Source organism: Gouania willdenowi, chromosome 14 (genome assembly GCF_900634775.1).
Source record: "Gouania willdenowi chromosome 14, fGouWil2.1, whole genome shotgun sequence".
NCBI lineage: Eukaryota > Metazoa > Chordata > Actinopteri > Blenniiformes > Gobiesocidae > Gouania > Gouania willdenowi.
The window spans coordinates 8005614-8022483 of NC_041057.1; the positions used below are offsets into that span (position 1 = coordinate 8005614).

The 16870-nt window shown below is 37.0% G+C and overlaps 2 protein-coding genes across 2 annotated transcripts; one reads left to right on the plus strand and one right to left on the minus strand.

Moving 5' to 3' along the window:
• The first annotated feature begins 891 nt into the window (after nt 1-891).
• LOC114476017 (calpain-8-like) lies at nt 892-8304 on the plus strand. The gene is made up of 19 exons (XM_028467256.1): nt 892-1122; nt 1238-1325; nt 1427-1542; nt 1623-1756; nt 1846-2041; nt 3647-3721; nt 3847-3932; nt 4018-4089; nt 4782-4939; nt 5039-5196; nt 5323-5334; nt 5435-5640; nt 5733-5823; nt 5904-5978; nt 7078-7135; nt 7252-7307; nt 7843-7921; nt 8039-8152; nt 8237-8304. Exons 1-19 carry the CDS (start codon nt 892-894, stop codon nt 8302-8304), a joined length of 2073 nt encoding a protein of 690 aa, XP_028323057.1.
• Nucleotides 8305-8940: 636 nt separating this feature from the next.
• Nucleotides 8941-15985, minus strand: nsrp1 (nuclear speckle splicing regulatory protein 1). Its single transcript, XM_028467476.1, has 7 exons — nt 15556-15985; nt 13309-13396; nt 13113-13169; nt 12903-13031; nt 11671-11878; nt 11425-11527; nt 8941-9924 (listed from the first exon to the last, which is right to left on the minus strand). The coding sequence occupies exons 1-7, from the start codon at nt 15573-15575 to the stop codon at nt 9180-9182; spliced, it is 1350 nt and encodes a 449-aa protein (XP_028323277.1). The 5' UTR covers nt 15576-15985; the 3' UTR covers nt 8941-9179.
• Between the last annotated feature and the right edge of the window lie 885 nt (nt 15986-16870).

Genomic DNA, 16870 nt, shown 5'->3' on the forward strand with positions numbered 1-16870 from the left:
AGATTTTTCCTTCTACAAACCTGGCACATTTTATTAAACTATTATTGCACTGTTGCACTATGTAGCATTTGCACTGTAAGTAGATATTTGAGTGCTTTTAATTTATTAAGATTTTATTGTTGTTCTATTTTTTATTTTTTTTGCATCCTAACACTATTCCAAGTTTCTACAATTTTGTTGTGTGACTTGTACAATGACAATAAAATATATTTAATTTAATCTAATTTAATCCAAGACTGTCTAAATAAATGTGGGTGCATGTGATTGGACAATATTTATCCAATAAATTGAATTAAATAACTTGTTTTTTTCTTTTATATTACTAAATATAGCAAATATTTTTTGATGAAATATACATTTATATTACGTAATTTCTCTTAAAGCCAGATCATTTAAAGAGAGAGAAAGAAAAAAAACCGGTTTAAAATGAACAAAAGAGGAATTATAAGAATTTATTTTTATTGTCCTTCCTTCAGGCTGTTGCTGGTCCTGAAGCAGAATGAGACCATGGGCAGTTTCTAAAAGCCTGACAGACAGAAGACACAAAGAATGAAGAATGTTTTTTACAGGCTGTCATAATTTACAATTGTTTTCAAAAAAGCGCTTCGAGCCACTTCTCATCTCAGGCTCTTCCTACATTTGGGGAGGGGCTGATTCCAACTTACGCAAGACAGTGTGAATAAAAGTCATGGTCTCCCTGCTCTCTGCAGACTTGGCATTTCCAAGTTCAATCCCTTGCAAGAAGGCAACGGTTGGAAACCTTCACCTCACTGGTAACACTCTCTACTTTTCTCTGCAGCCTTTGCATTTTCAAAAAAATACCAACATTTCTCAAAGTTTATTCCTACATATTTAACTTTCAGAGTCCATCTGCATCCATCTTTGGTCAACATGCCTGACTCCGGAACCTGCACAGGTATTATCAACCTACGCTACCAAGATGGTGATGAGGGAAGTGCCTCCAACCCTGCAAAGTTCAAAAGCCAAGACTTTGCACAGCTGAAGGAAAACTGCATCCGTAAAAGACGGCTGTTTGTGGACTACAGCTTCCCACCCAACGACCGTTCCCTGGGCGACGTGGGCCTGTCCAGCTGGCAGGAAGTGGAATGGTTGCGACCAAAGGTAACGCGATCATTTATTGGCTCTTCTCTCAATTAACAGTTAATGCCATTTATATCTGATTAATATTATTATTATGGGTGTTGTCACATTTGTGTTTGTTGTTTTTCTTGTCCAGGAAATCATGAACGCTCAAAACATTGACAAGGAGCCCAATTTCTGCAGCAAGGGAGCCTCCCGCTTCGACTATAGTCAAGGCAGCTTGGGTAAGTTTAGGGTTTGTTAAGAAGAGAATGTTACAATATTAGATCAGTTTAATTTTACATGGAGTTCACAATAATCTAATAACTAATATTTCAATTAATAGGAAACTGCTGGTTTTTGGCTGCAATTGGCTCACTGACCATCCAGAAGAACCTTTTGGCTCAAGTGGTACCCATGGATCAATCATTCAATAACTATGCAGGAATCTTTCACTTCAGGGTAAAAAAATACACATTGAAAACACAGTTGGATAAAAAGTCCAATATGTCGTGCTTAACTTTATTCACTGTCATCCTCAGTTCTGGTACTTTGGAAAGTGGGTCGATGTGGTGATTGATGACAAACTGCCAACAATGAACAAGCAGCTGCTGTTTGTGCACAACAAAAGTGGAAATGAGTTCTGGGTTCCTCTCATGGAGAAAGCTTACGCCAAGTTAGTTCATCCCACACACGGTTATTTCTGAGGGCTGTTGTATATAGTATCAAAGATGTGACTTCTTTTTCTTCTTCCCTCTCTTTCAGATTATGTGGTACCTATGCAGATTTGAATGCTGGGAGTTCAGCGGAGGCTTGCAAGGACTTCAGTGGGGGGGTGACCATGGCTTATGAGCTTCGGGACGCCCACAAAAGTGGTCATGAAAAGGTTCTGTGGGAGAGGCTGACCAGAGCCACTGGATGCAAATCAATGATCTGCTGTGGGACTTTCAATAAAGAAAGAGTAAGTAAAAAATGGTAATTGCTGAAATAACATTATGTAAAAAAAAAAAAACCTCCCAGATCTCATCCATCTCAAAACTGACCAAATGATATATAAAGCAAGTAAAGGTGCACTTCCAACAGGGTTGCAGAAAGGATTTTTAGAAAGAGAAGAGGAATATAATTTAAGATGAAAACTACATTTCAAGATACAATATGCTAGAACAACACTGAAAAGGATGAGTATAACAATAGCATGTGTTAAATTATGGAACTGCCTAAAAGATTAAATAAAACATGGCACCAATATAAACCAGTTTTTAAGACATACAGTATATCATTAGTAAATATAAGAAAGAACAGCAACAATTTAACCTAGGACAGCAATAATATATAATATGTATATAATGGTATAAAATATATTAATACTTAATAAACATAATAAAAGTTTTTTAATTAATATATTGCCACACTAAATTTCATAGCTAAGAAACAGTATTATATTAACTAGTGCAAAGCCCGGCAGGACAGGAAATTGTAACATTTGCCAAGCAGTGCCCATATCTGCTGTTCAGTGTAAATATTATATCTACTTCTGACACACACACACACACACACACACACACACACACACACACACACACACACACACACACACACACACACACAAACACACACACACACACACACACACCCACACACACACACACACACACACACACACACACACCACACACACACACTTTCCAGGCCAAAACATGCAAAATGAAAATTTGCAACAAACAAAGCGAACATCACCTCAAATGGGATGAAATCTGGCAGAATAAACAGACTAACTTGCAGCTAGTCGACTAAATGAACTGTGCTGAGCATAATATTTAGCACTGTAAAATAGGCTACATATATAGTGAAAGCCTTTTTTATTTAAATTTAATTATTTCGAATGATTATTACTATTCACCTTAGTTACAACTGAGGACACCTGCTGGTCAATATTTACTTTAGTTGTTTTTAAAAGCCTTATGTGCAGTCACTCCTGTAGATTCTACACAGCTTTTGACTTATCCTGAGTTACCCTGACTACCTGTCAACATCGAGCTGTTCGGCAAAGCTGCATTTAAGAAGATTTTATGAAATAATTAATTAACGGTATCATTACAGTCCAAATAAAATTCAGTGTTGCACACCTTTGAACCAAGCAGCAGCCATGTTGAAAGTCTCGGGTCAATCTGAGCCTGATTCGCAGAGAGGAACAACCACACAGAGATTCCTTGCTTTATCGATAGATAAAGAGATAGATATTACAGTATGTGTCATATACATTCATGCATAGGTATATGTGTCCAGTATGTTTGATTTGCAAGTATAAACTGTATATATAAAACTTGTGCAGAATATATATTGAATGTATATTGTAAAAAATAGTAATATAAGTTTTTTAAAAAAAATGTGTGATACCTGTGTGAACCTTGCTTTGTTTTGTTGTGATGGGGTAGGTATGCATAAACTTTGCTTCAACCTACACGCTTTCCGCTGAAAGATTAGTGTTTGTTTGGTTTTGTTTTTGTTGAAAACTGACGAAATAAATACATTTTTTAAAAAAAATGTCCTCTTTTTCCTATTTTAGGGTAGGATCGTCAACAGTATTGCCAACACTGGTCTGGTGAACGGACATGCTTATGCTGTGACTGGTGTCACTGAGGTGAGTATTCAAGTCCAGGAGCAATATCGGGAGAGACATTAATATTCCAAATTTTGTATTAAATTTGCAATAATTTTTGAAATGTTGGTGTTAGAAGTTCTCTTTGTGATTTCTACATCATCTAGGTGAGGTATTACGGCTCCGAAGTAAAGCTGGTGCGTCTCTTGAACCCCTGGGGCAAACAGGAGTGGAACGGAGACTGGAGCGACAAGTACGTGCACCAGACACTACTGTTCTTCTAACCCAAAGTTCTCAGCCTTTGACCATAAGCATTTTTGATATCTTCATTTATTTAGGTCTGATAAATGGGACAGGGTCAGCCCAGATGATCGGGAAAAATGCTTCAACCGAGAGGATGGAGAATTCTGGTAATTTATATTATATCATTACCAAGCCATTGTTAGTATAGAATAAATCATTATTAATCTGTCTATGAAATCTTTGCCGAGTCGGATCCAGGCTTAATTTCGTACATAAGTGACATTTTGTGAATATTTGTGTCAGTGGATATTACAATATATTTATCAAACCTCTGTTCATGCAACAAGATTAAAACTTATTTTTTTGATATATTTATTCTCAAAGTGGTGAGCCTGCACTTTAACATATAGGTCTGGGTTTTGTTGGATAAAAGAAAGATTTATTTATTTATTTTTTGCTAAACTTGGATTTCATTCAAAGCTGAAAGAAAGTTATTAAAATGGTATTTGAATTTAAATATACTTTCCATGTATTTATTCTACATTTATTCCATGATTTCTCATAAATAAATAATTATCTATTACAAGCTTCAGTCTTAAGTAGAAAAATGCAATTAATCGCAGTTGATTACGGGAAATTGTGCGATTAATTTGTTAATTTTTCGACTATAAAACCTTTATTTTTGATTTGAGACACACGCACAAACTTTTCTTAAAGGAACAAATCTGTGAGTAATTAAAGCATCCATTCTTCAAATAGCGTGTCATTTATAGATCATATATAGACTGCACATAATTTAACAGAGACATTTCCGTCAATTTGTTAGCTAATTTATTTATTTTGTGTGGTTGTCTGTCAGGATGGAGATGGAGGATTTCTGTCACAACTTTCAGGTGTTGTGGATGTGCTGTGAAAACCCCAACTTCCTTGACGGTGACCTGACCGTCCAGTGGAAATGCATGACCTACGATGGCAGCTGGATTGCTGGGAGATCTGCCGGTGGCAATGTGAACGAACGTGGGCACGATTTCTTCTTTTTCTCTCTTTTTCTTATCTCCTATACATGTATGTGAATTTTGCACGAACAAAGATCTCTGCTTGGGTGTTTGCCTTTAGGCACCTTTTCGACAAATCCCCAGTACCGCATCGACATTGACGTCATCGACAAAACTGAGAAGCAGGACATGAACATCCTGATTTCCTTGATGCAGAAACCTGAGCAAGATAATCGTAAAGAGAGAAGGGTTTTCCCCACTGCTATCACCATCTACAAGGTGTGCATCAATATTTATACACTTTTGAATCCCCTCAACGCTGATGCAAAACCATACTATAAAATATTCTCCATTCATGAATATATCAAAACCGACTTCTGTCTTTTTTTCTTTGTGTTGAAACAGCTCCCAAAAGAGGTAAGCACGCAAACACCACTCATTCTACAACAGTGCACACTAATCAAATGATGCTGCATTTTGATGTTGAGGAAACTTTGGCATTTTACTTTCCTTCCAGATGAGTATGAATAACAAACGCCTAACATCCAGACAATTAAGGAAACTACGACCTTTAAACAAGCAGACATACGGGAACCAAAGAGATTTGATCGACCAGTACAGTCTGGAGCCTGGCGAGTACTTGCTCATCCCGTCAACAATGGAACCATACCAGGACGCGGAGTTTGTCATCAGCATCTACACCAAGACTGATGCCAAGATCACGTAAACACACAAATTATTGATACTTTACCAGAAAAATCCTAAAAATTCTGACTTATGAAAGAATCTCATACAAACTTATTCTTGAATTTTAGCCCCCACGATCATCACGATGATGAAGATGATCACAACCATGAAGAAGAAGAGGAGGAGGAGGAGGAGGAGGACAATCTCATTCTTCCTACGGTTTGAAGATTTTCTGCCACAGTTCATCAGTGTGGGTTGTAAATGGAATAGATGTCATCATAAAACCTGTTCTCTTTAAGATCCCAACCAAACCAAAGGATGAGGACGACTCTGGGGACTCCCACAGGTCTTTGTTCAACCGTTACGCCAATCAGGTGAAATAAGAGTACTGATATTTCCTACTCAAGTCGAAGTACTGTTAGTGGATTGAAATTGTACTCAAGTACAAGTCAGTCATACATGAAATACTCAACTACAAGTAACAAGTTCTGATAAACTACGGCCGGGCTCGGGGAACGTCTCCACGTTGAATAGCACGTACCACGTTCCCGAGAATTCAGTCAAATGTTTGGTTTCACCGAGTTAAAAAAATAGGGCCCTCGGGGGCCACAGTTGGTGGATTTGGTACCACCAACTGTTGCAATATTTGACTCACAAATAAATGAGAAATCGACTTTTTCTTTTTTTTTTCTTTTGGGGCCGCAAATCGAAAATTGGGTTCCGAGCGTTGATGTGTACACATCCATAGATTATACCTACCAAATTTCAGCCTGATCCATTCACGATTATCAGAGGAGTAGCGATTTTAACTAGTGTACACAACAACAACAACAACAACAAAGTGAGTGGCGTTTTAAGTCCGGTTGCCTGGCCTAAAAAAATAGCTCAATTGAATAGTACTCAGAGTAAAAGTTATTAGTTACTTTCACCCCGCATGTTTATTTTTGGTAATAAATGTTGCCATGGTTCATTTCATATATAAACTTATAAAGAGATAGAGATTAAATCTTGCACAGTTGGAACTTAATTTATTTTCCACAAAGGCATCTGTATGAATGAAAAGGTTTGTTCTTTTTTTAAGAAGAAAAAAATTACACCAATGAATCCAATTTAAAATAACACAACTGTCAGGCTTTAAGTAAAGCTAAACTTGGTTGTTGTCTGATCATTTCATTTTTTGTAGTTTCACAAGGTCTGATGATCATTTTAAAGAAATGGTAATTTCTTTAAAATGTACTCAGAAACGGTTGGGTGTAGAAATGTATCAAATTATTTCTTTTAAAACATATTTTTAGAACAAATAAAATTACTGATGCAGAAATATACTCAAAAAATTCAAAATACCCATAAACGCAACTCAATTACAGTCACGTGAGTAATCGTAATCCATTAATTTCACTTCTGCTTTCTTTCCCTTTCTCTACATTTCAAAGGGTTTCAGACTAATCAAAGATTATTTTGTCTTTTTGTCAGAGAGGAGAGTTGACTTCCCTTCAGCTGCAGAAGCTTCTGAATGACAATTTCCCACATGGTAAAAAAAATAAAAAATAAATAACTGCTTTCAAAAGAAAGACACATCAAACATTGTAATCAGTCACATTGAGTGATCTAAACCTAATAGTGAAAGTTTGTGTGTGCCTTCCACAGGAACCCGCTTCGGCTTTGGATATGACACCTGCAGGAGCATGATGGCCTCAGTGGACGTATCCTAAAATACTTAGTCTCACAAAACGTTCTGCATTACCATAACATAAGATAAAACACCCATCCAAATAAATAAAATTGTCATTTTTTAATGAGTTTTCCTTAAAACAAGCAAAGACTGACCAAAGGATGAACATGACGTTCAAAGAATTCTCCGCCCTCTGGAAGAAGATCAATGACTTCAAGGTAATGAAGAGTCTTTCCATAGAATTGGGATCCACTTGTGCAATCAGTCTTAAGAGGAATTAATGCATTGATAAATTACAAACTCTTTAGATTTGCTCTTAAACAATGGCCATTGTGTTGGAGGATTGGGCTTATATGGCTGAGCAGGTTCCAGTAAAAGAGACTAGATAATTAGATAATTTGGACAATTTCATGCTCAGAACTTTGTTAAAAGACCTTGAGTTCGCCCTCGAAGAATGTGCTTTCTAAGAAAATTCAAATAATCAAATTTCTACACATTGTGAAAAGCTTGAAATCGATGTTGGATTTACACTGTTACTCAAAGCCAATTCATCTTTTTTTTTGCAGACTCTCTTCCATCGCTCTGATGCAAACCAGAATGGGAGCCTGTCTCAAGATGACCTGCAAAGGGCCATTAAAGCTGCAGGTAACATTTGTTTTCAACATTCCAAGCTTTAACATATATATTTTTATTATGTTTTTATCAACTTGATTATGACTGGAATACCGATCAGTGACATGTTTCTTATACTTTTCATCCCAGGAATCGATGTGAACGATATCATGGTGACGCTGATGATACACCGCTACTCTGGCTATTCCTCCACTTCTATGGAGGAGTTCATCACTCTCATGATGCGTCTTGAAAAAGTTACAAGTGAGCAAACATAATTTTACGTTGTTTTTTTTTTTAAAAAAATGTATCTGGTCAAGGCAATTCTAAATATATGGCCTTTTTCAGACGTTTTCAAGAACAAATCTGAAGATGGAGTGATCCGCCTGTCCTGGGAAGAGGCAAGTAAAATTTGAATAATTCAACCATTTATTTAAATAAAAAAAATGCAAAATTCACAATAACATAAATGCATTACTAAAACGTCTGCTTCACTTTCAGTTTTCCAACTTCTCAATGTACAACTAAATGGGAGCTGACAATATGGACTTGGAAGTGAAGAAACAAAGTCTCAACAAAATGAAGTTTGCTTGAAACAATGTCACGTAAAGAAAAACCACCACCACATTAATGTGATCAGTGCATTGTTTAATAAACAAAATAAACTTCTCATATTTGACGTGTCACTCATTTTTGTAAACCAGAATGAAAAACGACAACTAAAAACCAGTAAAACAACCTGCTTTCAAACTTTTTTTTTTTTTTTTTTTTTTTTTTTTTAAAGGATTTTTTTGGCTCTAGTGGCCTCCACATGACAGTTGCCAGACAGGAAGGGGGTCAGAGAGAGCAGGGAATGACACGCAGGAAAGGGTCCCAGGCCGGGAATCGAACCTGGACCCGCTGCAGGTGAGGAACCACGGCCCCTGTACATGGGGCGGGCGCTCCACCCACCGAGCCAAACACCGCCCCGGCCTGCTTTCAAACTTAACAAAACAAAACCAATAACATCCGATCACAGCAAGATGCTCAGTAATAATTTTATGGCAACAGTCTTTTGAAATAAATCAATGCTTCATTTTATTTTTTTTACATGCATTTATTAGTAATGATCTATGTAATTATTACAGCCACAAAAAAGCATGAAGTACTATGGAACATACCTGCTTTTTCCATTGTAACAAACAGAAAAATATGAATTTATCTTGTTTGATACGTAGTGAGATAATTTCATTTTGTTGTTCAATAGATGCAATAATTTACTATTCTAATAATAATCAGGGAAACCCAACTCTCAATCCTCCTCTTTCTCGATGTAGCTCTTGCATGCGGTGCGAGCCATCTGCCGGGCCATGTAGCGCTCTCTGGCTGAACTCACGGTCTGCTCTGTACTGCGCTTTACAAACTTGCTCGCCTTGTCCTCTTTTTCCTCCTTGTCTTTCGCTCTCTGCTCATCATCCTTGATGTCCTCCTCAGCTGTTTTCTTCTTCTCGAGAACCTTTTCGTCGGGACTCGTGTCCTTTTCCAGTGGCTTCTTTTTCTCTTTCTGTTCTTCTGATTGATTGTCCTTCCTCCTGTCCTGATCTGGATTCCTTTGCTTCTGTCTGTCCTCGTTACTATCTCTCTCTCTTTCCCTGGGGCTTCTTTCTCTCTTTCGGTGTCGGTCTTCCCTCTCGGCGTCCCTTCGGCCTCTACTTTTGTCATCCTCTCTTCTTCTGTCCTTCCGTCTGTCTGCGTCACTTCTTCTTTCTCCGTGTCGCTCGTTTCTCTCTCTATCCCTCCCTCGGTCTTTATGGCTCTTCTTGTGTTTGCCTCTGTCCCTCTCTCTCTCCCTGTCCTTGTCGTCTTCGCTCCCTACTGAACGTGACCTCTGTCTGTATTGACGTTTTGAGTGAGTCACGCCTCCCGGTTTGCTGAACCCAGACTTCTCCAGCCTCTCTTCGCCATCACTGCTTGAACTTGGGATGTTGTCATGAGATGTAGGCGATTGAATGGGCAACGTCCTTTCTGTGTCTTCTTCAACTTTTATGGTTGGCTTTCTGGGGGGAAAGAAACAGGAACCAATGAAGCCTCTGACTATTAAAGGAACATGTTAAAAGGCAATGGCTGTGTTTGAAATCACATACTAACATTCTATACACTGTCCCTTATTAGAGAAAAAGCCAAAAGTCGAAACATATTGTGCAGCTGTTTTTGAGAAAAAAATTGAGATATTAGTTTTTGGTCCATATCGCCCAGCTCTATTACACACACAATGAGTATATACTGACTACGATATACTATTAGTATGATTAGGAGTGTTCCCACTGAAGTCTACTTCCAAGTCTCCCAAGATGCATTTTGAACCTACGACAAAAACCTGAAGCACACTGAGGCTAAATATCTTTGTTGATTCTCCACCTTTGAAAGTTCAAAAAACATTTTAAGTGAGAAAGTGACCAAACTAAATATCAACATGTGGTCATTTGATCCATAAAACTTGCAAAAACACATTTCATGCAGACATTTCAGAGATTTTCGGAGAACCACCATTGTGCTACTGACTAAACTTCAGGTTCACTTCAAAACAAGAGCCCTATTTACAAAAGAGTTAAAAAACAATCTCGCTAACTAGCTTTTGATTATACTTTCCGCTCGCAATGCATCATGGGGTGGTTGAGTATGACTAGTGTCCACCTCCTCCTTAGTTGAAAATCAACAACAGCCCCTTCCAACACTGAATTGAAAAAGGAGGTAATGTCCTTTTTAAGCGTAGAGAAAATCAGACACTCAGGAAGGAGAAACTTGAAAAAATTCTATAAATAAATGGCAACCATTTATGGATATTTTTGAAACAACATAACCATCCCCACATTTCCTTCTTTTTAAAAATGTTTTTTTATCTATTTAAAAAAGATTGTATTTATGCTATGCTATGCTAAGCTAACGCTAGGTTAATGCTAAGAATAATCATAATAAAGTACATCGATTACAATAGTGAGGCTGCTCTGTCATCAACAGTGATGTCAGAATTCTATGCTAATGTTAATGCTAATGCTAAGCTAGGCCAGCACCTGCATCCTCACTTGCAATTTCTTCAGGGAATGCGGTCTAGTTAGTTATTTATTTTATTTACTCCTATGTTTAAGTTCCCAGATGAATTGTTCTGTACAGACTGTCTAAAAACTTTTTTCATTGAAATGTCCGGTTTAGTTTTTTGTTGTTATTTATTCTTAAAAATATGAAAATTGAAAGTTGTATACAAATGTTTAACGCTGACACTAATGTGCCCTGGTATATTTAAGTGCCTTTGATATTCTTGTATACACATCAATAAAAATATGAAACAAAGTATGACTAGTGTGCCCACTGTGCATACTTCAAAAATATCCTGATATAGTATACATCCAGGTATTTCTCTCGTACTCAATCTTTCCATCCTATCTAATTGGAACACAGTACATACTCATGTGGACGTCAGACTTAGTATGAGTAGTATGTTACTATGCCATTTTAAACACAGCCAATCAGTGAGTAAGGACAGGAGAGCTGTGACGTACGTGTTTGCTGAGCGATCCGGTATAGCTTCTTCCCCGACGGTCTGATTCAGCAGGTGCCTGTAGAAGCCGCTCAGGTCTTTCTGCTTCTTCACGTCTAAAGCAGCTGCAAACACAAGATGATTCAAAGCGTTACGAAGTAAAAGATCAGTGGGATTCTGTCGTCACGGAAACAAACAAAGGAATTCAAGAAATTAAAACTGTGTTTTTCACAGTTGATGATCATGACACTCAATGACTCTCTTTAACCTTCCAGAGCTGCCTCTCTCTTCTCTCTCTCCTGCTCCTCCTTCTGCTCCTCTAGCTTCTGCTTGTAGGCGGACGTGACGTACGCCTCCTTATCAGCAAACTTCTCCCCTTCTGCCTCTCTTTCCTTCTGGATCTTCCTTTCGTCCCTCCGTTCTTGCTCTTTCTTTCGATCCTCCACAGCTTTCATTAGTTGATGAATATATTTTGGCTGTAATATAAAGAAAACCGAGAACAAATGAAGTTTGTATTGTGTTTTCTCACATCAAACAATGATAATGGAGAGAAATTCCACCTGTATAGTATTTTAAAGTGATCCTCCACTCTTTTTACAAATGTGGACATGTTTTCCACAATCTTGAAATCACGTGATTGATTGGTTACATCGACATCTTTAACTTTTCCTGATTCTTCAGAGCAGGGCCGTCCAATTTGGGGCTTGCGGGCCAAAGCTGGCCTGTAAGCGATTAGTTTTGGCCCACTGCTCATATTTAAAATTGTCATTTTATTTTTGATATCTTTTAAATTGTAAAAATATAATGCAATACAGTACAGTGATTTATAAGGAAAAAATCTAAAGCTCATGTTCAATTACATTATTTTTCTCGAGTTTTAAAGTATTGTTCAAGTCAGCGGAAAATGTTGTGTTTTGATCATATAGGCGGGGTGTGATGTGTCCTATTTTGTTGAATTTATATTGCACTAAATGTCTGAAGACATTTAGATCTTTCATAATTTTATGCCATGAAACACAATATAGAACAAGTATTTATTTTGCAGTTATGTTATTGGCATTATTAATTTCATGCACTGCAACATGAATGTTTTGGCCCGCGACCCTCCACCGCAATTAATCTTTGGCCCTTTAATGAAAATAATTTGGGCACCCTTGCTTTAAAGCAACCAAAAGCAGCAAACGTTCTCATTCTGACTGAAAAAGCTGCCAATATTCTAAAAATCAGGCTGAAAGCTTCACTTCAACAGAAAACAATGGGATGCTTACAAGCAAATTGGGGTAAATGACGTCATTTCAAGATGGCAGAACACAGGTTTTTAAACGGTAAAGTAGTTCCATTTTTAATAAAAATTAATATGGTGCAAAATAATGTGTTTTGTTAGGCATAGATCTTCTAATTAGGACATTTCAAAGATTTTAGCCCACATTTGTAAAAACAGTAGAGGATCCCTTTAAATACCACAAACAATAACATTTATCATGTATTGAGACAGAGTACCTGTTTATCTGCACCTCCCAGGATTTTCTTGGTGTTTTCTAGTCTCTGTTTCTGAATGTCTTCATAGACATTGTCGTAGTCGTACACCGTGCTGTCCTGATCCAAAGCCTTCTGCATTTCCAAACGGGTCTTCAGCAGAAAAACGGAATAAAATACTTAGGTAGAACCTCCAGTCACACAAATACATATTTTCATCACTGAATATTTCACCTGCTTCATCATTTTCTTTTTGATTGCCTCCCGTTTCAGGCTCTCTCCAACAGAGGTCTAAGGAAAAATATTCACAAAATGGTCATAAATGATGTATATTTGAACATTTGTTGGATAGTGTTTGGATATTTTTTTTTACTGAATTCAAGCCCTTTTAGTTTGTGTAATTATATCATAATTCTTTTGCTTTAGTCACCTCATCGTCTGAGTCATCCCCGAAAATAGATGGCCTCTGCAAAGCTGCCTTTAAAGCTTCTTTCTTCTGTGGCAAGATGAGCCCGTACCTGTAGAGAAAAGGTACAAATAGTGCCTCACGGAAACTTTGACAAACATAAATAGATGTAAAAAAAAAAAAATGTATCCAATTGGAATCACAACAATGAAGTATTGATTTTGGTCATTTATCTTAAATCACCAAAAACAGACCCATCATAGCAGCAGATCTTCATTTTTGGCTCTGTTCATGGGGACACCAACTTTTTCTTACTTTTATACAATTATTCTAAATGTCAATTCAGGTTGAAACCTAACTACCGCCACGATACAGACTATTACAAACATTATTACGTTTGTTCTAAACCCCGACCGATTAATCGGGCCGATTTTAGTTATCACAGATTAAATGACATCGCACATTAGACAGGCCGATTATTCTGTCTAGCTCTAATATGTAACTGATGAATGCATTTTTTGCTGCGTGGAGATTCTGTGGCTATGTGCTATGCTTTCTGCATGTATTACAAGCTGCCACTTTTGAATCAGCACAAACAATTACAAAATTATAACTCATTCATTTATTGTTTTCAGTTATACTTTTGCCTTTTTTGTTGTATTTATGTTTACTGTTTGAAATGTGAGCAACTTTATTCTTGACATTTTATTCAAGAAATACAGTTTGCACAACTTTGCCTTTCCTTATTTCCAAGTAGCTTTTACAGTCTTTATGTTGACGTTGTTGCTATTTTAAGTTTTAATTTAGTAGTGTATTGCTTCTTTACCTGGACTCCTATTTTAGAGTATAACACTTTGTGTTCATGTTCAGTATATACCCTGTGTATATTAGAAGTGTGACGATATCTCGATACGGCGATATATCGCAATATTTTTTTCGCAGAATCGATTATCGATATGCTCGCGCTAAGTATTGATTGTTCTTTTTTTTCTTATTTTAAAAATAAACTTTTTTGGGGGGATTTAAAATGTTTTTTATTATTTTCAAAATCTTGTCTGCTTTTTCACTCAAATGTGCAGGTAGGTATTCACAGAAATGTTGTCACTGTTTGTTGAAGGAACCAATATATTGTTTACTGGAATATTACACTATAATGGTGTCACTGGTAAGAAAGTCCCTATTTTTTGTTTACGGAAAGCACTACTGGAGATACTTATTCGTTTACATTATGTTAACACTTATTTATAGAAAGGTTGCACTAAAATAGTGTCACTGTTCATAGGACACTTTTTCAATGTATTGCCTTTCAGAGATGTAAAAAAGAAATTGTATTTTTTCACTTAATCTTTTTTTTTTCCTTATGTCAGATTTTTGACCAACATATCGATAATCGCAGTATTGTCATATCGTAATATAATCGTTATAGCGAGCTTTGTATCGTGTATCGTATCGTGAGGTACCCACTCCTAGTGTATATATATGTTCTTATATTGGCTTTTAAAAAACCCAATATCGATATCAGTCCTAAAAATCCCATATTGGTTGGCCTCTAGTTTGTACAATACAATAATACTGACAAAAATACATCACTTTGTATGAGATTATTACCTTGCTTGTACAATGTCATCTTATTTCTATAATATAATGGCACGTTTGTAAAATAGCGTCTATTAGCACGGTAGCCATGCGGGCAACCCTGGGTGCTATTGCTACGTTTGCCAAAGTATAAGCACGTAGCGACTTTGGGTTAAGTTATAACCCTCCATCAACAATTTTTAGGGTTAGGTTTAATCCTAGTCACGTGACCTAAACTGGCCAATGATGGGCACTGCGTACGGATAGAAAGACAGTATATTGATACGTCTACCGCACGAATAGCCAAATTAAAAACAAACACATTACGTTATAACGTGAAAGTGACCCTTTAACATCCCCTGTGGCAGCGCCATCTTTTTCGTAATTCTGAACCAACATTGACACGTTTTATTACTTTGTATTCATTAGAATTAGGCAAACCACGCAATATACGTCAGTAAAATGATCCTTAAATACAATAGCAGTAGAATGTCGGTCTGAGGTTGTAGCCTTCGTGTATGCAGCATTAGCTCCCTTACAGCTAACAAAAGCTGCAACCAGGGCGAGTATTTTGGTACATCCCAGACCCTGTAACATTACACTTTCAACAAAGATTTGGTTACTAAGACTTAAAAACCCAAGTAGTTTTGTTTAAATTGCGCACAGTCAGGCCCAGGTTAGCATGCTAGCACTTACTGCTTTGAAGGGAGCGCCATGTTGGTCTACTGACTATAAACACAGCACGATCCTTAAAAAATGCCCGATCCTTTCAACGCATGCGCGAAATGCGTCTACATCCGGTTGGCTTGTTGATATTATTATTATTGTTATTGTTAATAATTTCGGGGTTTTTTTTTGGTCGGCCAATTTTACGGCAATTCGTGCTCTTCACACTCTCGGAAATCTCGCTCTCGTTCACTTCTCGCGCGTGAGTTCAACGAGTCTGACAGAGATTTAGATTATTTTTCCCGTTTGAGCGTTGATTCCTTGATATATATTTTTTTGCGGATACGTAGTATCGGTCTCCAAGGTACAAATGCCGAGTTAGCTGCTAAAGCTAATGCAGCACACGAGCTGAAAATTCAGGTTCGGCCGAAAGTGGCTTCAGCGGAAGTCCTTGTCCGCCCTCGAGTCCGAATATGTGTAACATTAACAACATCGACACTATAAAAACACTAAAGATCTTTTAAATAAAATTACAAGCGCTGTTAGGTTGGAAATATCAACAGAGTGAACGAGCTTCTTTACGTTTATATCCCTCTCGAACTATGAAGGGAAATATGTGTGATAAATCAGTGGTTCCCAACCAGGGGTACGAGTACCCCGAGGGTAATAATGAGTCATTTTATAAGCCTGTTTCAGACATTGTGCTTGCTCAGCTTTTCCGCTTGTTAACAACAAACAGCATCAATGAAATAAACAATAATAGCGTTATTTTCATACAAAATCTTTAGTAACATGTTGAAGATTATCCAACGTTGGTACACACGAGACAGTATAATTTGTTTTGTAAATTAACTGCAACTGTACTTTTAACTATACAATAAATAATAGCAACAGTAAGAACATTAGCTCTATGGATGTGTAAACCTTAAAATGTTGGTTTTTTTTGTATAGGTTATGAATATGCGTAACTGCATTTTTGTAGTGTGATGTTTCCTCTTTCTAACTGGTAAATAAAATCAAATAAAACTGATTTAATCCAAAACGAACGCAAATTGCATTTAAATAATGTACCAGTAGGTGGCGACAGAGCTCTACATTGTGACACACTGACGCTATCATTTCATTTCACTGTCTGTCCACTTTGTGCTTATTGTTTGTTTGCTAATATGGAAGGTTACTGAGACAAGATATTACATGCATTGCAAACCCTGCCTGTAAGTTAGTTTTTAGATGAAAAATTTCATCATGAAAAAAAAAAATGTGTACAGGATAATTTAATTACAAATGTGGAGGAAAAACAATTAATATAAATCTGAATATTTATTGTGGTCTGTTTTCAGAAGGA

Excerpts from the sequence above, each read along its gene's own strand:
- LOC114476017 (XM_028467256.1), top strand. The coding sequence starts at position 892 with ATGCCTGACTCCGGAACCTGCACAGGTATTATCAACCTACGCTACCAA. Across the intron at positions 2,042-3,646 it reads GGACTTTCAATAAAGAAAGA|GGTAGGATCGTCAACAGTAT; the intron begins GTAAGTAAAAAA and ends TTCCTATTTTAG. Across the intron at positions 7,922-8,038 it reads AAGGGCCATTAAAGCTGCAG|GAATCGATGTGAACGATATC; the intron begins GTAACATTTGTT and ends TTTTCATCCCAG.
- nsrp1 (XM_028467476.1), bottom strand. The coding sequence starts at position 15,575 with ATGGCGCTCCCTTCAAAGCA. Across the intron at positions 13,032-13,112 it reads AAAAGAAAATGATGAAGCAG|ACCCGTTTGGAAATGCAGAA; the intron begins GTGAAATATTCA and ends TTTCTGCTGAAG. Across the intron at positions 11,879-12,902 it reads TGGGAGGTGCAGATAAACAG|CCAAAATATATTCATCAACT; the intron begins GTACTCTGTCTC and ends TTTATATTACAG.